We start from the raw sequence: 22,705 nt of genomic DNA on the forward strand, positions 1-22,705 counted from the left end.
GTAACAGTCGTATAGAGAGCCAAGGTCATGCCCCCTAGCTTCTGATCAAACAAAATAACCAAGTACTCCAAACTTAATGGAAAAATAAGCTGTCATCCAAGCATTACTCATATTAGCATTTTCTGATCTGGTCCAAGACCATTACAAACGGCAGGTACAGAGATGATTTAGGTACAACAACTATTTGGTTAGAGTTCAGGAAATATTGTGGTTAAAAATAAAAACCAAACTACTTGGTTATAGGGCTACAACTAACAATTATTTTCCTTGTTGATTAATTTGTTGATCATTTTCTCAATTAATCGATTAGTTGTTTGGTCTATAAAATGTCAGAAAAGGGTTAAAAATGTTGATCAGTATTTCCCAAAGCCCAAGATGACGTCCTCACATGTCTTGTTTTGTCCACAACTCAAAGATATTCAGTTTACTGTCATAGAGGAGTAAAGAAAACAAAATATTCACATTTGTGAAGGTGGAATCAGAGAATTAGGACTTTTCTTTTCTTAAAATTAAATCTAAAAATTACTCAAACTGATTAATCTATCATTCAAACAGTTGCATATCAATATAATAATCGTTGCAGCTCTACTTGGTTACGTTTAAGGAAAGATCGTGGTCACGATTAGAGGATACCAAGACTCTTTGCTGCTAAGAAATGGGATGTGAATAGTTGTCCTCTGCTCTAAGATGTTTTCCCGTGCTATAACAAAGTTATGCAACTTCTGCCTTTACTTCTTGGTGACAAAAGTCATATTTGGCATGGCTTTTCAGGCTAGTATAAATAAATGTTTTTTGCATTTGAACAAATGATCAGTATGAAGGTAGTCAGAAAACTATTATTGATTTATTTTGGCTAAAACGGCTACGTGTCCACTAAAAACAAAGACATTTATTCATCGTAGAATATGGACATAACATGGGCCAAGAACATGTTCCAACTTCGCAATATCATCATTGGAAGTAAACCACCACGAGAAAACCCTTTGAGTTACAGATGCTCGTAGAACAGAGGCCACCAGCACGACTACAGCTCTCATTTGTCCCAGTTAGATGATGAGCCATTTGAGCATTACCACCACTCAAATAGCCATAATAGTCTCCTGGTTGATTCATCAGTTCTACCAATAAGCAAATGATTTGAAAAAATAAAATGGTTAATTGAAAAAAGGTAAAATATACACAATTCTGTACATGACAACAATAAGAGATAATCCAATTACCTGAGAGCATCGCTATAACAGCATCCATTCAGACCTTTAGGTTATTTCGCAGTGCATGTTATTGTGAGGTGAACTAATGCTACGTTCACACTACGAGCGACAAACACAACAAAACGATCATAGTTGGCATAGTTATGTCGTTAAATAGCACTGAGGACTGGCTAACGACATTTTTTTCGATGGAACAGGGTGATACAAAAAACATACGATTGGTTGACGCGTCACCTCGTCATTGGAGCGCTGAAAAAGTTGAGACCAGCTCAACTTTGATTTGTAGCACATCGGGCGTCAGTTCGTAGCTTCATGTCACCGGCTTCCTTTGAAAATGACTTGTAGCCTGTTGCTGTGTTGTCCGTAGTGTGAACGGAGCATTAGAGGTTTGTCTGGAATTAATTTAGCGACTTGAATCAATTCATCTTTGGATCTTCCGTAGCAACAACCACTGAGGCTAATGGATACTGTCATATTGAGTTCCATTCTTCACTTTCAGAAACAAAGCATCTGTGTCTGTGTTGAGTAACATTGACTGTTATGAGTAAACTGCAAATGTACTGTGTGGTGATGGTGATGATGGAGATGGGCATCATGGTGACTGATGATACTGGTAACCAGTAACAGCTGTGATGTTTCTGTATCACAATACCACTACTCAGCCTACTCTGAATCCGTCAGACACATCATCAGAAATAAAACTCTGGTCTCAATTTTTCCAACTTTGGTTTATGAAACCATTTGCATATGTGTTCTTCCCGTGTTTATTCCTACTCGTGACACACATCAGTGCTCAGAGTCTGTGATGCTCTAGCATGGTCCCACATGGTGAGTGGGCGTAGTTTGTATTGTCATTTAATCTCTAAAAGTGACACACATTTTGTCACGGCTAATCTTCGGCTCTCTAGCTGTTGTTATTATCACCGCTGCATATTTTCAGACGTGGGCAGAGCGCTGCTTTAAACAGGATGTGCCAAAGCATTGGGTTTGGTTCCAAATCGGATCCATATGAAGATTATATTGTGCCCCCCATCTGCTAGTAGTTCGTGTTGAATTATTTGCTACATGCTCTGTTTGGGGTGAGTTCACTTGGCCGCAGAACGCTCTTGTTAGCAGTTTGGAAGCAGCTTTTATTCCAGCGAGCCGCGCTCCGCAGACGGATCTGCGAGGGTGAGATGGTCCGTCACCTGCAGAAATCCTGGTTGAGAAAGACCAGGCGCCGGATTAACTTCCTGGATGCTGAACCGTGCGGTTGTGTGCTAAGACGGCGGATTTAGCAGACAAGAGTCCAATTTCAACAGATGTTCTCCTGCCAAGCTCAGACGGGGATTTCAGAGGCCAGGCATGACGATGATTATGACGAAGATGATGATGATACAAGGCATGACTCTTCCTACTTCCTGTTATGGGGGTTATTTGAAATTGTTCAATATTGGTGCCAATGCAAAACCAGAGATTCGGTACAGCATGTTATTTATGGAATATTTTAGTTTAAAGGAACCGTGTGTTGCATTTTGGAGGATCTATTGGCAGAAATGGAATATAATATTAATAAGTATGTTTTCTTTAGTGTATAATCACCTGAAAATAAGAATCATGTTTTAGTTACCTTAGAATGAGCCGTTTATATCTACGGTCCTCTTCACAGAGCCGGCTGCCATGTTTCTACAGTAGCCCAGAATGGACAAACAAACCCTGGCTCTAGATTGGACCATTCGCGTTTTCACGTTTTTGCATCGGCCACCGTAGTTCTCCTACACTCTTAGCACACAGGAGGAGTTTCAGTTGGTTGCAATCTGCAACCTCACCACTAGATGCCACCAAATCCTACACACTGCACTTTTAAGCAATATAAATGTTTTCTATAAAATTCCTCTTTCATTTAACAAAGTGTGCCAGATTTCTCAGTGTTTAATGTCTTTAACACAAACAGCATTACAAGAACTTTGCATAAATAAAATCTAAAACAATATCGGATCAAGAATAAGAGAACAGGATATGTCAAGCATCTGATGTCAACTTTCGATACGCGACATTTTAGTTGACAAAAGTATAGAGGTTGGATGCTCAGCCCTCCTTCCTGTTTCCAGGTCCCTCAATTATTTGCAGATGGTCAGCAAAGAGAGCTCTCAGCTGGATTTTTTTTACCAGTGGTGGAGTCATAGAAACATGTATCTACAGTTAAAAACAGTGATCATCTTTTATGCCATGAAACTTTGCTACATTAATAATCCAACCTGCCCTCATACAACGGTTCGTAGGATATCTTATGAAAAGTTATACCTCATTCTTCATGCGTTTTCCTACAAATGTCCAACCACACATGACACCCGTGTCAATTTCCACTCCAGTCTTTTCAAAAATAAACTTAAGTCTTCACATGCAACAACTTGGTTAGGTTTAGGCAACAAAACGACTTAGGTAGGTTTAGGAAAAGATTGTGGTTTGGGTTAAAATAACTCAGAAAGTGGCGTAACTTAAATGCGGAAGTTATGTGAGAAATAAATCAACGTTGACTGATAAGCCAATTTATGCTCTCTACATTCGTGTTGCCACAGGGGTCCTTGCAACGTAAATATCGTCATCTGCCTGTGTCCGCGAGAGTCCATGTGAACTATCGGCGTGTAATCTTGTCCAAAACAGGCTGATGGCACACAGCTAGAATAATGATTTGTCCATCTCCAAACACAAGATCTATCAACACAGCCAACACTCTTTGTATTGGTCATCTATGCCAATTCGCTGGTTAAAGGTGGGCAATGGGGGAAACAATTGGAGCTCAAATAGAAACAGGAAACACGTTCTTGAATGTGTCAGTCGTTCTGACTTCAGTTGAAGTGAATGAAAGATGGATGGCACCTTTGGCGTCGACGTCTTGGAGTTTATGTCAGTTCATTGGATTTACATAGGCACGCCAACAGAAACTAAACAAAAGGCTACTTCAGGTTTTTTGTTCAGGGTTTTACGGCACGCCAACTTTCTTGCATTTGTTCTCCTTCCCATTTTTTGGCATCGGCCTTTGACAGGCTCACATCAGATAAGACCCACCCTCTTTGGCATTTAGCAACCAATCAAGAAAGGGCATAGAAACACAAACCTTAAACCAGGTTCAGTTTCTACTAAAAATGTACTACGTGTTAACACTTGACTTGAGACCAGCCTCAGTGTTCGTGACGAGACCAGGTTGATGTTTCATCTGTGCCAGCTACGAAATGTTCTCCATTACCGAACCCTAATCAATATAATTATGAAGCAAGTGGATTATTTAATGTAATTGTGGAGTAAGTCACCCTATAATAATTACATTCAGCCCCGTGATAAATTATGTCTCATTGCTGTAGGTAATTAGTCTGAAAATGTTTCCAGTTATGGCTTCAGAGCCAGAAATGGATGTGAGTAATGTACGGAGCCGCTCACATGAGAAAGAGCTGTTTGTGCTGCCCGTTACAGTCGGAGGAGAAAATGGGCTGTAGCTTTCATCTGCGGGGCTGTATGTGCTCCATGTGAGGTTAAAAATAAAAACCGAGCAGTGTCGCAGACCGAATCGGCCTGTACTTGTTCACTGTGTGTGTGTTCAGTGTTGTTGCCTTTGTGTGTGTGTAATCAGTAGAGTGTGATTAAGCGGCGTGGAACCTCTCTGAGATGTGGGTCCCTGCTCTCTAAAAGGCTCAGCTATGCCAGTGCTGCTGTGAGCGTTCCTGTGTAATAAGATCACCCAGAAAAGACATTTTCAAGAGGTTCAACGTCATATAGAAACACTGCTCTCTCTTTTTTCACTGTATGGCCGCCTGTGTTTTTCATGGATTGGGCTAAGCACATTGGTTCCAAATAATGGAAATGTTATGCCACTGCATCCAAAATTTTAGAGAAGAATGCGCCTCCACTTTGTGGAAACCGTTTGGGGAAAACCCTTTCCTGTCTCAACATGATAATGCCCCCGTGCACAAGGTCAGGTCCATAAATAGAATAGAGTAGAAAAGTCTTTATTGTAATTAGGAGCACTTCTCGTGATCAATGCATTGAAAGACACAGGACAAATACCACAAAAACAAAACAACTGAAACAGACAACACAGGTTCTAAAATAATGAGTAAAATAAATAAATACAATGTAATTTTGCACTAGAATAAGAGTATTTATTGCACTAGTATGAATGCAATTATTGCATTTAGGGCTATGTATTGGCAAGAATCTGGCGATACGATACGTGTCACAATACAGGGGTTATGATTCAATATATTGTGATATATTGCGATACTGTAAGCAAGGTGATATATTGCAATTTTTTAAATCAAATTTTTGGAGAACTTTCATAGTATAAAGGACACACCACCATATGCATAAAATTCGAGTAAAATAAAAGTTTACTTTTTTATGTAATCAGAACAGTGGGATCTGCATTTGCATTTATCACAGTCACTGTAACATCAAGCATCATAGCACTACTATGAGGGGGCACATATCTTTGCAAAGGAAATAGTAGTATTGACTGAATTAAGCTTTGCATGTAAGCTATTAATTAAAAATGTATAGTGTTTTTGAGAATCAATACAGTATCACAAAACAAAATCTCACGACACTCGATATTTTCTTACAGCCCTAATTGCTGTAGAATAAATGTAATTATTACACAAGATCCAGTAGGTTTGCCCTCAAAAAGACAGTCATCATATAAAGTTATCCCAGTTTTGTGTGGATGAACTTAACTGGCCTCCACAGAGTCCTAACCTCAACCACATCCAACACCTCGTACTGGATGTGATCAGGCCGTATCATGTTTCTTCTGTTACTGTGTGATACAAGAGACAGTGGGAACCTCTGCCTTGTTTCATTAGTGAGTATGAGACTATTCGGTGCAGTTGGCGTAAATATGATCTTGGAGTTGGCTTTGCTAGATGTGTGTTAAGATGACTGTGCCTTTTTTTTTTCGATTTGCTACATGTTGCCTTCGTTCTTAACAATCTGTACTGGCATTAGATTAGACGGAACTTCGCCTTGAGAGGAAGTCAGGGTGGGGAACGGGTCAAAAAACACAGGACCTCCACCCAGGAGACCACTGTTCATGTCCCATGTAAAAGTCAATGTTTGCTTATTTTAATTTATGTCCGTAGCTTAAGACGTAACAACAGTGGTCATTTTAAGCCAAACCATGATGTTTTTTCACTAAACCTAACCAAGTAGTTTTGTTGAACTTTTGTTTTTTTTTCAATTTACGTTGACCCGTCTTTAAAACTGTTTAAAACCGTGATCATAGACCGGGAGAAAATACGTTTCCCTCGAAACGTGATTGAGAATGCAGATTATTTGTATGGGAATGTAATTTTGTAGGAGACTGGGTTGATCCACCTCAGTGGAAATTTGTCTTTGGCTTCTCCTAAATACAACAAAGGCACATACAATACCCATAACACAACTCACCATTAAAAACATACAAATACACAGTAAACAACGTCAGAAACTTGTAGGAGAAAACACAAGAAGCTCAAACTGACCAATCACAGTCCTTCCATTGTCCACGTGCTTTCTCTGCTGCCATCTTTCAGGAGGGGCCCGTCAGCTCCAGCGGCTACGTGAATACAGTATGCTCCGTAGCTGTACTGTACCTCCTTACTGCTCGGGTATAAATCCACTTTAATGCTGTTGTGGCTGAATTGCAGTGAATCCCTGCATCCACAATGTTGTAGAATGCTTTCCCAGAAGTGTGTAGGTCTATTATAGCAACAGTTATGCTCAGCGATCACATGTGAGTGGAAATGCTTGGGTGTCCACATACTTTTGGCCATGGAAATAAATATGATATAATTTGAACCTCCATGCAGAGGGAAAACAACAAAGAAAGAAAGAAAGGAAAAGACCACCACGCACTTCTTGAGAAAGCACCAAGGCCATGACTGTGTTAAAGATAAAAAAAAAAGAAGAAAGAAAAATAGAAGCCTTTGTCGACTTCAGCAAAGCTTTCTCGGGGTAGTCACTAATTTCTGAATTAGTTGCAGGATTAGGGAACGTACACTATCAGTTTATTGAAAAAGGAGATTCATCAGTATCAGGTTTCACCACAATGTTTTATTAGACCCCTTGAGGCCAACATGTGTGTTTCTGATACTAACTTAATACGGATGATGCCTGAGACATGAAAAGAAATTCCCCCAAAAATTGAGATGGAAATAGAAGTGGGGAAAGAGAGAGACAGAGAGAGAGAGAGAGAAAAGTTTTTTCTGTCTCTTTGGTGGTCTCAAGAAGGGTCTCATTGGATCTTGAACCCGGTGCAAAACACAACAGGGGGGGAAATGAGTCAGGGGTTGATGGGTGGAGGGGGGTGAGTGGGGGGTCCTGGGCTGGGGAGGGTGGGGGGGGGGTTACGCCACCAGAGTCCCACAATTCATCATCCTCTGGCACCGACGGGGCTGTCCGGACAGATCGGTGGTGGGGAGCCGAGAGGGGGGATTGATGGCCGGCGAGACTCTGTGACCTCCCTTTTGCCCCGAGAGAGGGGAGATAGTGTGTGTGTGCGTGTGTGCGTGTGTGCGTGTGTGCGTGTGTGCGTGTGTGCGTGTGTGCATGTGTGCGTGTGTGTGTGTGAGAGTAATCATCACCCTCCATCCCTTGCATCCTGTTGAAGACGTCAAATTTGGACATTGAGTTGAATCCAGTGTGTCTTTATGTGCGGACGACACATCAGCTGGCTGCAGGATCCTCCTCCTCGTCGACATCAGATCAGACATGACTGATGATTTGTTTTTCTTCTCTCTATCCCCCCCCCCCCCCTCCCTCTCTCTCTCTCTCTCTCTCTCTCTCTCTCTCTCTCTTTCTAACAGGACTACCTACAAGGCGACAGCACCAAAGCCTATCAGAGGTTGGGTTGGAAGCCAAAGGTCACTTTTGAGGTACGTGTCACACATCTGATAAGAGCTGGATGATGTGGTTGAAATCAATACGATGATGTGAATGAGGATATTTTAGCCACACATATACAGACATGGAATGATTTGGTGAAATATACTGTAATATAGCCACAGGTGGTAGAAAGTGGGTGGGTTAGCAGAGTATGTGGGTGGGATAGTGAGATGAAGGATGTGATATTACTTGTATAGTGAGTGAGCGTAGCCTAGTTTTTGTGAGCAGACTACTGAGGTGCATGTATAAGAAACAACAGAAAAGCAACAAGTACAAGTACAGGCCTATTTTTATGTGTTAGAGAGAAATCATGTCTTATGTCAGCCTGGTATGTTTTATGGGAAAGAATATAATATTTTTTCCTTTATTGGAAAGGTTTTTGAAAAGAACTTCATGTTGGAAGGCATGGAATTTAATAAAAATAATAAAACAAAATATTTTTCCAATATATCTCAAGATAAGGCAAAAGTATTCAAAGTAAGTCACATATTTAAAAAAAAAAAAAAAAAAATCAAACTGATATTATTAACTATGTTCAACTGTTTTGAATTATACCAGACAAAAGTCTCCAAGAGTCAAATCACTATTTTGGTTTGAATTAAATCTTTTTAGGGCTGCAACTAACTATTACTTTCATTGTCGATTATTTTCTCGATTAGTTGTTTGGTCTATAAAATGTCAGAAAATGGTGAAAAATGTCGATCAGTGTTTCCCAAAGCCCAAGATGACATCCTCACATGTCTTGTTTTGTCCACAACTCAAAGATAATCAGATTACTGTTATAGCGGAGTAAAGAAACCAGAAAATATTCACATTTAAGAAACTGGAATCAGAGAATTTAGACTTATTTTTCTATTAAAAAATTACTCAAACCGATTATTCAATTATCAAAATAATTACCGATAAATGTAATAGTTGACAACTAATCGATTAATCGTTGGAGCTCTACATCTTTTTACTATTTGCTCGTAAGAATTAGTATGGACAACAGAATTTAGTGAAACAATAACATGATATGATCATATAGTGTTTTATAGAGTTTTGATGCTGATACCATAAGTATCATTTTTTTTGAGAAATATATACAGTTTTCTATTAAACTAAAAAAGCCAAAGTTCTCAAATGTTAAAAGTTGTCTAAACACAAGCAGCCAAACAAGAACTTTACATAAATAAAATTAAATTAGCAACATTTTAAATGAAATCTTGAACTAAGTGATCACAGAATAAGCAAACAAGACTCCAAATCTGACCTGACATTCGATGCCACTTTTCGGTACTTCACAGTTTTCCATATTCAGTACAACGAACGCATTTTGGTCAGTGCAAAAGAAATATGAAGGTTTAATATCCAGCCGTAATCAGTCATTCTTCAAAAAAAACATTTTGTCTGAAAGTCAATAAATGATGATATTGAATGAATGCTGATACTGAACAGAGTTCATCTTCATTAATGGCAGGCCTACTATAAATAAAGACAAAGCATTTTAATTACAATCAGTGGCTCTACTGTGTTTTTAATAAGAGACGTATTTCATTAAAGATGAATAGTCAACCTTTTCCCTTCCTTTCTGAAACTAAGTGTTAACCTGTGACCGTGGTGTCTCTCTGCAGGAGCTGGTGAAGGAGATGGTGGACGCAGACGTCGAGCTAATGAAGAAAAACCCAAACGCCTGAGTCCAAATCAGTCATTCCACCCGGGACGGAAACATTTTAACACTCCGGTGTCCTACCAACAGAGGAAGGAACATGTTGTCTTTTTTTATGTTTCTTTATGACTTTTCCAAATGATGTAATTGTGTCCTTTCTTTCTTTGTTATTTGCGGGTTGGCTTAACCTTTGATTGCCTTCGTGTGTTGTGTCTATTTCTAGCATCATGTGTCAATTAATTTTGTTTTGTTATCACATAGCAGAGATGCCTTTTGTATTTCCACACTGATCATGATCTAATTTATAGAGATGACAAAGGATTAAGGGTTTATTTATGTCTTTGTTTCTTTTTCGATTGTGGTTGAATTGATTTAGATGTCAGAGGATGAAATGACAGAATATATAAATAAATACAAATATGAAGATTTAATGTTGGAAAATAGGAATCAACGGGTTTATTCATAGACTAACGATGATATAAATGAACAAATGTGCTGTTTAGTACAATAAAGACTGCTCTTTTCACATGTTGTGTCCTAATGTTTTTTATGATGCTACACAATGCTGTGATAAATTATGTTAATATACATATTAATAGATGTTAAGATGGAGGTTTCTTTGTGTGGTTTTGTTTGTATGATTTGTGTTTTATTCTTTTAGGCCTGCAAGCAGCAGCAAGTCTTCAATCAGGATTCAAATGCAGGTGTGTGTGTGTGTGTGTGTGTGTGTGTGTGTGTGAGTGTGTGTGTGTTGCCCAGGATGAGCAGAGGTCGGCTGGCTGAGCTCCTGTCGCTTCTCTGCTCTCTCCGGCTTTCCAGGCTTTCCAGGCTTTTTATTAGCGAGCACACTGCGCTCTTGTATTCGGCAGGAAGTGCGTTTTTTCCCGGGAGCCGGAGTCCCAGAGTCCGGCTCTCAAACGCCTCTTGTCTGTCCAGACTGGCTGCCTGGATCCGGACCTTTTTTTACACCGATACAGTGAAAACACTTCCCATCTTACTGAAGATAATTCAACCCACTGAGATGTTTTCTTTCTCTTAAACAAGCAACATATTTGCCTCCACTTGGTTTTCGCACGTTACGCACTGCGGGTCATTTCACATTTAATTCCAGAGGGAAGTCTTTAAGTCTTTAAACTGCCTTGAGGCGACAATTCAAACATTTTCTTTCATCTTTAAATATTTTTCTCACTGTTGTTGCAAAAAAATAAGTCTGACTGTAATTAAAAATGCTATTTTAGTAAAAAAAATGTAATGTGTTTGACAAGTTTTCTTTTTCTTACATCCCTGTGGATTATTAATGCACATATAGCCTGATACACACTTTATCATGCGTGTTATTCATTATATTTGATAATATCTCTTCAGGCCGATGGATGTATTTTTGTAGCAGGATTTGGGGAATATACTATAGTATTCAGATCCTTAATTTAGCCTATATAGCCAATAGAGGACCACAATGCAAAAACACTCAAAATTCTACTTAAGTAAAAGTACTAGGTATCAGCAAAATATCAAAAGTAAAAGTTTTACTATGCAGCAGAATGGCTCCTTTTTGATATTATTTAATATATTATATTATTGATTATTGTGAGGAGATTGATGCAGTAGAGTTTAAGCATGTATTTTAATGTTGTAGCCAATTTTAACTAACCTGTATATTACCTGTATATTTGGTAGTTTAATCTACAGCAATGCATCCTTTTCATGAGCGTTTCTGACATTTTATATCTAAAATCTTAGATACCTATAAAGTAAGGAAATCTGTCATAAAGTGGAGAAAAAAATATATATAGTATTTCCACAATATAAAGGAGAAGAATTTAAAAATAATTAAAGTATTAGCTCAACATTATAATTAAGTACAGACGGTGAGTAAAAGTATTTCGTTACTTTTCACCCTCTGGTGTTGTTTCTTGGTCGAGCTGTTTGACCTTGACCTTGTTGTCCGGAGGCCTGCGGGTCTCAGTGAGCAATCTGAGGAGTGTTTCTCTCTTTGAGACAACACCTACAGGACATTTAAAGTCTCTCTGTGCTCGTGTGTGTGAACTATAGTCTGGATTGGAACCAGATGTGTCTCTGAGGCTGTTTGGCCTCTGAAACACACACAGTGAAACACACACACAGTGAAACACACACAGTGAAACACACAGTGAGCCTGCAGCTTCTCTCGCAGGTGCACCTAGCACCGATCAACAACAATTAGAGGAGCCTCGTGATCAGGTTTATATACTGTTGGCTCTCTCACAAAGTAAAGCTATTCTGGATCTGGACCACCAATATAAAGAAATTAAAAAAAAAACTTCATGCAGCTAAACAAACATGTTAAAGAGATGAAACGGTCGATTTAAACTCCTGATTCTTTAAGTCCTTGTAAGATAATAATATTACTGTGTTTTTCTGTCAGATTTAATGGACAGTGAGTAGGACTAGTTTAAGGACAAATAGGCTCTTAAATGAAACCTGCAGGAGGAAGAACAGCTGCGCCTTTTGTCCAAAGCAGCAATATTAAAACATAAGTTAATGTTGTATTAATGCTTGTGAGAACAGACTTACTGTAAAACACACACTTTGATTGATTGTCATAAAAACATACTCTAAGGAGTCTAAATTGTGTTTTTATAATAATGTATTATTAAGAACGTGAAATTGTTTAGGTCCGCTGGAAAGCAAAAATCTGATGTTTTCATAATTTCATATAAGAGGCCTTAAGGGCTAAATATCACCAAAATAACAGAATATTGTAATTTTTTTTCCTTTTTCAGCTGGAGGTTATGTGCTAGAAAACCCGTGTTATTGGAAGAAATAACAGCAATCTAACTCCTCAGCTCTCCCAAATACACATAAGAGAGACACAAAATAAAAATAAAAAAATAAAAATAAAAGCTCACAAAGCCTCACTAAAGATTAATAAAGTCAAAAAGTGAACAATAATTCCGGCTGTATATTTTTGGATGATGGAAACATCAAGTTTTTAAAGAGAATCCATCCAGATATCAGCAACAGTCAGTGAAGCATAAAACAAATGGACATAGTTAACATTTGATTTCACCTCGCTTGTGTTAAATGTGGGACATCAGGCCTCTGAAGGCTTTGCTTTGTAAACCAGATCAAGAATTTGGAATATGGATTTTTTTTTTCAGGACACGAAAACTTACATATGAGGCAGAAAACTCAGAGTGAAATAAATGTTGATCTCAGCCATCATCTGCTCCCCTGAGACACAACAGACTGAGCTGAGCTGAACACCTCACATTGTCATAATCAGGCCTACATTAGTAGTTTGAAACGGCCACACATTTTCTGCACTTAAAGTGAAACGCCTTCAGTCTCTAATCTATTTATACTGTTAGAATATCTTTTTTTGTAATGTTTTTATATATAAAATGCATATTTTTATATATATATATATTTGACCTCACAAGTATAAGATTACATTTCATATTTTGGGATCTCCTTCCAGTTTTGGACTAAAAAATATATATAATTTATGACTATTACATATCAGTGATATCCGCGTGAATTTTTAATATTTGCGTTTTTTGGCTCCAGCTGCAAAAAAAAAACGATGAGTAAACTATAACAGATCAATATAGTGTTGCTGTTATATATCGCATGAAAAAAAAAACAGCGGTGCTTCGGTAAGGAAAAGTAAATATACTGTATGTTTCACATTGATTTCTGAGTTGTCAGTTGTGATGAAAAAGATGTGGGTGCTTGTCATGTTCTACTAGTCATCCTCCTAGATTGGTCTCTCTCACTAGTGAGTCCCAATTTTAAAGATCATTCAAATTTTTTAAAGAACTTAATTTCGACTTTAATTTCTTTGGTAATTTTGGCCAAAACTCCAAATTAGTGACGCGCAAGAAAATAGTCCCTTCTCGGTGAATCTAGGATATGTTTCCTTTTTGGTATCTGCCAAACATGTAATACATAAGATGTGTGTATCAGGTTGCTTTACACCTCACTATAAGCAGGATATTAATAAGACATCTATCTTTGTGATGCTCATCATAGTGAATTCATTCTGCAGCACATACACAACCGGGATCCCTCGAGGCGATGTATATTTGAAACTGGTGTCAATTACCTGAACATTAAAATACCTCAAACACACAACATGATGGCGCGTTTCAGTGCGCTTTTATTGCGCTTGTTTGGCAGCTTGTTTCCAGTTTTCTGCAGAGCCCTCCTCAACAACAACACAGCAGTGAGTCGTCCGGCTGCAGCTTCAGGTGCTTTAGATAAGCTAGTGACAGGCTTTACTGCAGCCTTTCTCGCCGTCCTTTCCTAAAGTGCATTGTTGACATCCTCTCCATTGACCCCCATCACCTCCTCCTGTCTTGTCCTTACAATGAAAAATGATTCTCAGCCGGTACTGCGTTTTCCTTCCTGACCCTCGAGTGCAGCATCAATCACCAAGACGTTTGTTTAGAGGCAATAATCTACTTTATTACGAGTATTATTAGGCAGCTTTCTGTGCATATGATGATGTGATTTTTTAATGCCATTTTGCAGTTAAACTTGGATTAACCCCCCTCAGGTGCTGCTGCAGCAGAGCGCATTGTTTACATTAGTTTTATGGGTCTGACTCATCTGACTGGCTGTTGGCCCTGCAGGGGACAGTTTGGACTTTTTAGTTTCACTGACTCATTAAAATCTCATCCACACACACAGGCCTGAAACTGACAGTCACGTTTACACTTCCACCGCCTGAACGGCCTTGCAAGCACACACACACACACACGCACACACACACACACACACACACAGTTTTACTGTCAGGCTGCTGGATCAGAGGCTGAGGCGCAAACAAACACCAAACAAAATCAGGTTATTCTTAGTTAACATCCTAACTGTCCAACCTGGAAACAACATTGACTTCTAATGTATTATTATTATTATTATTATTCGAATTATTGTAATTATTATTATTGTATTAATATTATTGCTGAATTTAATTTAATTCTCAGAATAGTTTTATACTTTTTTTTAATATGTGAATATTTTAAATATAATTGATTATGAGTATGTTTTATTATTATTATTGTAATTATTGTTATGATTAATAATCATATTTGTATTCATATTATTGCGGAATTCAATGTAATTCTCAGAAGTTTTATATATTTTTTTAATATGTGAATATTTTATATATAATTGATTATGAGTATCATGTTTTATTATTATTATCATTATTATTGTAATTATTGTTATTATTAATAATCATATTTGTATTAATATTATTGCTGAATTTAATGTAATTCTCAGAATGGTTTTATATATTTTCTTTTAATATGTGAATATTTCATATATATAATTGATTATGAGTTTCACGTCACCTATTAGAGATAAGTATATTATTATTTAAATACAATATTTAAATATTATTGCGTGGGCCAAACCAGTTCAGTCTATTGAATTATTCATAATAATAATAGTAATAATAATAATAATAATAATAATAACTTTTTCTAATTGTTTTTTCATTCAAAATATTACAGAATATTGAATTGAATAGTACTATAATATTAATAATGATACGAATGAATATGAAACTGGACATGCACGCTGTCATGTGGATGTGCCTGCACGTATACAAATTTAGAAAAATTGAAAAGTTTGGATTGTCATAAGAATCTGGGTCTTTCTTTTTAGGGGGAGTGGGGGCCCACGTCATCAAGGAAGCACTGAAATAAAAAATACATCGACATGTGACAGCAGCGTGTTTCAATCAGTCCCAACAGGTCAGTGGTGCTGCTGTAATTGTGCAGAGCAGGTTGCACCATCTCTCCACCTCACACATCATGTCAATCAGACCGTCCCATCATGCATCTCTGCGGCCTTCAGGGTGTGCTCCGGTCTGCTCGTGCAGCTAAATGTCCCCTGAAGACATCCAAAACAAATGCAGCTGCAGCTTTCTTTCTTTCTTTCTTTCTTTCTTTCTTTTTTTTGCATCCAAACCCTCCCATCATGCACTCCCAAACAGCAGTCGGACGGAAGCCTGCTCGGTTCGTAATGACTGATTTGTTTTTGCTGACTAGGCCTTTAGTGAGATCAGACCTCACCGCTCATCTGCTGCCACACGTGTGTTTATGTATCTGCCTTTACGCACGGATGTTACAAATACATAAACTGCAGGTGAAGCTTTTATTCTGACAGTTCAAATGAATTTGAATCTGTTTCACCTCTCACAGTTTGATATTTTAGGTCATCTCGGTTGTGCGGTTGAATCTGGCCTCCGCAGCGCAAAGTAGGGCCGCAGACCCGTCTCATGACTTTAAGTTATATGTAAAAAAAATATATTCCATCTTGAAAAGAACAGGTCCTATGAACCTTAATATAAATTACTATAAGATTATCATAAATTAGTAAATCCAAATCATGTAGATTCACTGAAAGACTCAAATGCAACGCCACTAAAACTACACACTGCTTGCTTATTTTCTTAGATAATAATAATAAATAAAAAAGACTGTTTCTCAGTGGCCACCATTTTTAGAGCATTCAGCAATTTTAAAAACAATTATATAAAATATTTTATACCCCAAACATATTTTGACTTCTACCTGGTTATGTATCTCTTAATTTAGAAAAAAAACTCCCTTATAGCACTGCTAATAAATCACTCAAATTAAGTTCAAATAGACGGCACTTTATTAAACAAACAAAATGTAATGCCTTCAAAAAATAGTTTTTTTTAAACAAATAAGACAAAATGAATAAAATAAGTCAGACTACAAAGCCCCCCATATCTATTTCTATACAAGAACTGGGACAAATAAAGGCAGCAATAAAAAAAAAAAAAAAAAAACTGGAAAGAAAACGTTTAAAAGTGTTTGGTCCTCAATATCCAACCACTCCCTTTTTTTTCCTAAAAAATAAATTACTATATTAGGTTATAATTTACAGTATATGGTCATCATAAAAGCATGGTATTTGGGCCAGCTTTATATAAACAGGGAAGAAAACTTACGTGTTTTCGGTGTTTACACACGCACCTCGACAGAAAGTCTCTTATGTCCATTCGGAGTGAGAATAAAAAATACAAAAAAAATATATAAAACATATATTAAGAGTTATTAATTTAAAAAAAAAGGAGAAACTTGTTGTCTCTCTCAGAACTTGCTGCAGTCATAAACAAACGCTCCTGAGGTGCGGTAGAGCGACTGTCCGGATGGGAAGGCCATCTGACAGCTATTATTCCCGTTGACCGGGGAGCCGTTCAAACCACCGATCCTCTGGGACTCGAACATCTCTCTCACCGAGTGGAAGTTCTGCTGCTGCGCCGGGTAACTACTAACCGGACTCAAGTGGCTCAGGTCTCCGTACCACGACGCGAGCCTCCCTTGGTGGTGCGGCGCGTGGTGTCCGTCCTGGTTGCTGTGTCCGAGAGGAGACGCGGTGGTCGTGGTGACGCAGTAGTCTGGCAGCGCCTCCTCCACCACGGTGCTGCCGGTGGACGTTGCCAGGTGACCACCGGTCGTTCTGTCTCCTGCGTAAAGACTCATGGCCTGCATGTTGCAGTGATAGGTCGCGTTGTTGCTCTGGTTACAGGAGGTCGAGCTGTACGCGGTTGTCTGGTTTGGAGAGTAGCTGAGCGACAGTGTCCGAGAAGAGGCGACGAGAGGCGGCGTGGAGAGCTCGGCCTGCGGTGACCCCATGATGTTATCCACGCTGAAGCCCTGGTGCTGCTGGTGCTGGTGGTGCTGCTCCGGTGCGTCCATGCTGAGTGACCGAGTAGAGGGAACGCTGTGCGGGCTGCCGGTCGACATGCTGCTGCTGCTGCTGCTGTCCGGGCTCTCTGTCTTGGGCACGGTGGAGCTCAGAGCCGGAGAGACAGCGGCCTGTGGAGGCGTTGAAGTCCCGTTCTCCGTCTTTATATCCTGCACTCTCACCGGCTGGGACCCCTGAGAGTCCTGCTCACTACTCACAGACGCGTCCTTGCTCTGTCTGTCCCCCCTCTCGTCCTTGTCCTTCAGCACGTCCTTCTTCTTGAACCTCCTCCGGCGCCGCAGGAAGCTGCCGTTCTCAAACATGTTGTAGGAGTCCGGGTCCAGAGTCCAGTAGCTGCCCTTACCGGGCTTCTTATCATCTCTGGGCACTTTGACGAAGCACTCATTGAGAGACAGGTTGTGCCGGATGCTGTTCTGCCAGCCCTGCTTGTTGTCCCGGTAGAACGGAAACCTCTCCATGATGAACTGATAAATCCCGTTCAGGGTGATCTTCTTCTCCGGTGAGTTCTGGATGGCCATGGTGATGAGAGCGATGTAGCTGTACGGAGGTTTCACCATGTCCTTGGGTTGTTGGTGCTGAGGCGTGTACGGTCCGTACGCACGGGCCATGCTGGCCGGGTACTGGTCGTGGTGGGCCGCGGCGTGGGAGTACATGCTCATGGGTGTAGGCATCCCGGTGTATCCTCCACCGGCGGCGGCCCGGTAGTAGCTCTGGTCGCTGCTGATGTACGGGACGACTCCCAAAGAGTTGGGGCTGGAGACGGAGTAGCGCGCCTGCATCCTGCGCTATGTGCGTAAAAACCGACCCAAAACTGCGTCCTCTCCAGAAAACTCTCACTATACTTCAGCGGGTGTGTGCTCCGGTTTTCTGTTGAACTCTCTTCTTCTCTTCTGGGTCTTATTCTAAGCCGCAGCTGGCCACGGTGAACCGGAGGAGAGAGCGCACACTGCCGCAGTGAACATTTGGTGAAAGGCTAAAAGTGAGACTGGAGGATCATGAGTCTACACACAGAGAGGACTTTTTTTTTTTTTCTTTTTTCTTCACCCTTCACATTTTTTTCTTCCCTTTTGGCTGCTCGGGCTGCTCCTCCCAGAATGAGTGCTCCATCATCCAATTGGAGGACGGAATGAACCTGTGGAAAAGCTGCATGGCGACAAAAGTTACTACACCACCCCTCCTCCTCTTCCTCCTCTTCCTCCTCCTCTTCTCTCATTCCCTCTCTCCTCTCCTCAGCTCAGCTCAGACATGGAGTTATATTAAAACGCTGTTAAATTTAAACATGCACTATCTGCAACCATCTTGGACTCTAACCACTGGCGCACTTTACACTATACATATACCACTTAATAGACTGCACATATGTACATATTACATTTATTTATTGTACATACTACATTTATTTATTGACGGACTTTACACACTATGTTCACTCATTCACTCTGTATCTTTTAATAATAATAAGCAGCATAATAATAATAATAATTTTTTGTATACCTTTACCTCTCCTGTGTTTCACTCTGTTTGCTGATATTGTTGCTTTGACACCTGAATTTCCCTCCGGGGATTAATAAAGGTTCATCTTATCTTATCTTATCTTATCTTATCTTATCTTAAGAGTGCGCCTTAAATGCTGAAAATGTTCACTTTAATGACTCAAATTGCGAAACATTTATTATTTTTATATACATTTATTATATTATGAGCCATAAAATAACTTTCTCATTATTCTGCTTTGGAAACGATGAGTGATTTTTATTGTGGGGTTACATGCCTTAAAAACGTCTGACCAAACTATAGTGTACCCTCCTCTTCATCTCCGAAATATCAAAACTATGCGTAAAAGCTGAAATGATCCTAAACAAAGCTCCCCAAAAATGTACCAAAACGGCATTCCACAAATGTATTCTATTATTATATATATTATGTGTCATATTGGCCCTCAGGCCCGGAAATTATAGGCCTTTTTCCAAAATGAACGGTTTAAAATATGTCTGGATGCACCAAACCTCTAATTAGAGCAGAGGTATTACCGATTAGGAATGCAAAACGAGCTAATACTCATCAGTGTGTGAGAGACTCTCCTCAGCTGCTGTTGAGCCTCTGAATAAACAGACGCACATCATGAAAGAGTGTGAGGATGCCTCCCTGTCGGTGGGCGGTGTGGGGAAACTAATTAAAGGTTAAATGAAGATCATTTGGTCGAGATGGGTGAGAAAAGGTCCCCTGGGTGCGAGCGGCTGCTGGGACAGAGGTGGGATTTTTTTTTTTTTTTTTTTTTTTTTTTAAAGATAAAGACCTCCAAATGTCCTTCACACTGAGCGGGTGTTAACAGAGACATCAGGCTTCTACACAGTTATGTTTCGTTGTGTTGATTGCAAAGCCTAAAAACAACACGAGTGGGTTTTTACAGCCTAAATAAGCGTTTAAAAACATAAAGAAGATGGAGACCATTATGGGAAGGATGGCAGTTAATCAGTCATTTTAGGCTGACAGAGAATACAAAATATTTTTGTAATTTGTCTGTTATCAAACTACTACAAACTACTAAAAAAATCGCATATATATATATATATATATATATATATAAGTTGTATAAAATAACATTTTTTGTTTTATTGATATAGGACGTTAACGGCTTTACCACTCATAGTCCTGTATTTTTAGATAACTATATTTCTATAGATTATTTATACATATTATTAGTTCAGTATTAAACCTGTCTTCACATTTGTTTTTAATCTACATTGTTGTGTCTAAAAATGTATCAGAAAAGGAAAAAAGCCTGGCTGCTCCTATAAAATAATTTAAAAAGTATGAAGCAGCCCTGCATGTGGCATCAAGTGGTTTTATTTGAAACATGTGTTACCAAAGCTGGAGTTGTTCTGTTTTATTATGTAGGCTGGTATATGGTGTCAGAGTTTATTAAACGGTAGCATACTGCAAATAATGTAAAAAAAAAAAAAAAGAAAAAGGAGAGAGAGACTTTATAAAAAATGTTCCAACATTTCTCATTTAACTTTATGGATTCAACAAAAATATAAGCAAGTTTAACAAATTCATCTGAAATATTCTTTAAATTCTACATATATATTCAAAACGAAAATGTATTCCTAAATATCTCTATTGACAGAACTAATTCTGATGAAACTGTGAAGTGAACATAAAGCGTGACTGTGAATTTGTTGGACACTTGTTTACCTTTAAACTTGACATCCTATTTAGGGGAGAAAAAAAAACATGCAGTTCATTGGTATTTCGATACATCTAAGAGTACATGGAAATAACTAAAACACATCAGGCCTATATCCAATAAAAGAGGTACAAGTCAGCTTCTTTATCGTGTCTTTATTCTGGAAAATTACCTTTCAGAATTAGCAGAATTTTGATTTAGCTACAAAAGAAAAAAAATAAAACAATAATAATAATAATAATAATAACAATGAATAGTAAACTGTGATAAAACAGTGACGATCAGATCAGTGAGAACAGTTCATTTCTCACTTGTGTGTTTTCATTCTTCTCTTTGTTCTGTGATTTGCATGTGTTGTCTCTCTCTGTTGGAAGCAAATGCAGAGCGGACTACTGTCACCTGTGTGGTCCGGCCGATGAGTCCTCTGTGCCGGCCACGGCTGACCAGTGACCCCTGCTGACACATGGAGGGTCGCCTGTTTCTCTCCGCAGCATCTGACTGTCTGTCTGTGTGTGTGTTTGGAGGGAAACAACAGAACCAGCAACCCACACAGGTGGGTGCACCAGATTGTAGCTGTGGTTAGCCTACATGTATTTGATGAATCAGTCGTGGTGTTTGTTATAGGATCAGGTTCATTTCTGCAGCTCGGATCCCTCCAGCTGTCACTACACTGAGCTTCCAATGAAAACCAACAACATCCTATAGAGATAATATCTGGGACACAAAACAGCACACCGGATCTAAACATCCTTATATGTAAATATTATAAGAATAGTAATAGTAGTAAATACAGTAATGATCGTTTGTTATATGATAAGAGACTTTAATTAGTTTTTTTACTGGACTGCAGAGAGAAAGCTGAAGACTTTATAGGAATTCTTCTCTCAATGTGCGACACATTCCTGCCCCCCAGTGGTCAGTCTGTAAAAGTGCATAATGGATGCACATTATCAGTATAATCGGTGAGTTTATTTCCAGTGTTGGACAAAGTCCTCAGAACTTTCAGTAAAAGTAGAAATACCACAATGTAAAAATACTCTGTTACAAGTAAAAGTCCTACATTCCACATTTTACTTCAGTAAAAGTATAACATAATTAACATCAAAATATAGGCTACTTTAAGTACCAAAAGTACTCATTATGCAGAATGACTCCAGGATAATATATATATTATTGGATTATAATTGGTGATGCATTCATGTTTTTCTTCTTTATAGGCTGCTTGTGAATCCCCCCCAGGGATCAATCGGATCTGATCTTAACCTGTAATAATAAATCAGAATGTATATTAAAGTTCATGTCATCTGAAAGCTAAATCTGCAAAGTAACCAATGCATAATGTAGAAAATTACTGATCCCTCATTGGCTGGAAACTTCCAGCTACAAGTCTTCACTTCATTCAATCTTCATAAAAAAAAGAAACGTACTGTAACTCCAAACCTGATTTTGAACATTTTTATGAAGAACTGAGACAATATGGCACCAAAATAAGAAACATTACTGTATTTGATAATTTTCTTATGGACCGATGAGAATCTATTCTGATTTTGTATTACTTTTTCTTTATATAGATGTATTTTTTTTATTGTTTATTTTATTGTTAATTTTTTAATTTTTTACTTTATTAATGTACTCCTGGCAGGTTGTGTATGTATTGTTATTGTAATTATATTTTCTAAAAAAAATAATAATACAAAAACATTATACATTATACAGCAACGTAACTTATCATTCAGGTGTAGAGAATGCGCCACTCATAATAATGACCGCCGGACATCACTGTAACAAGAATATTGGTTCCGCTGTGGAAATGTTAGACAGATATACTTGTATGTTCTTTATTATTTTTACGTCAACAAAAATATTATTTTATTAAAACGTAAATAATTCTCATATTTAACTCAAAATGGCTTTAAATGCATATTTTATTTGTATATTCCAAAACTGTGATTTTCCACTTATTGCTTCAAGTTACTGTTGTGCCACACAGTGAACCTGGAGCTTCTGAGGGACCCTGGGCTCCTCTGT

At 38.6% G+C, this 22,705-nt stretch overlaps 2 protein-coding genes across 3 annotated transcripts in view; one reads left to right on the forward strand and one right to left on the reverse strand.

The window, feature by feature from the left end:
* The window catches only part of gmds (GDP-mannose 4,6-dehydratase), a 187,602-nt gene extending 177,321 nt beyond the window's left edge, over window positions 1–10,281 (forward strand). For both annotated transcript variants that reach the window (XM_037770088.1, XM_037770089.1), the window contains 2 exons: window positions 8,027–8,095; window positions 9,719–10,281. In XM_037770088.1, the coding sequence (XP_037626016.1) occupies window positions 8,027–8,095; window positions 9,719–9,781 (132 nt within the window). In that variant the 3' untranslated portion in view covers window positions 9,782–10,281. The remainder of the gene's footprint in view (window positions 1–8,026; window positions 8,096–9,718) is intronic.
* Window positions 10,282–16,389: 6,108 nt separating this feature from the next.
* foxc1b (forkhead box C1b) lies at window positions 16,390–18,882 on the reverse strand. The gene has a single exon (XM_037771340.1). It carries the CDS (start codon window positions 18,264–18,266, stop codon window positions 16,869–16,871), a length of 1,398 nt encoding a protein of 465 aa, XP_037627268.1. The 5' UTR covers window positions 18,267–18,882; the 3' UTR covers window positions 16,390–16,868.
* Window positions 18,883–22,705: the final 3,823 nt, after the last annotated feature.

Source organism: Sebastes umbrosus, chromosome 5 (assembly GCF_015220745.1).
Source record: "Sebastes umbrosus isolate fSebUmb1 chromosome 5, fSebUmb1.pri, whole genome shotgun sequence".
In the NCBI taxonomy this organism is placed as follows: Eukaryota; Metazoa; Chordata; class Actinopteri; order Perciformes; family Sebastidae; genus Sebastes; species Sebastes umbrosus.

Coding starts and splice junctions, on each gene's coding strand:
- foxc1b (XM_037771340.1), bottom strand. CDS start 18,266: ATGCAGGCGCGCTACTCCGTCTCCAGCCCCAACTCTTTGGGAGTCGTC.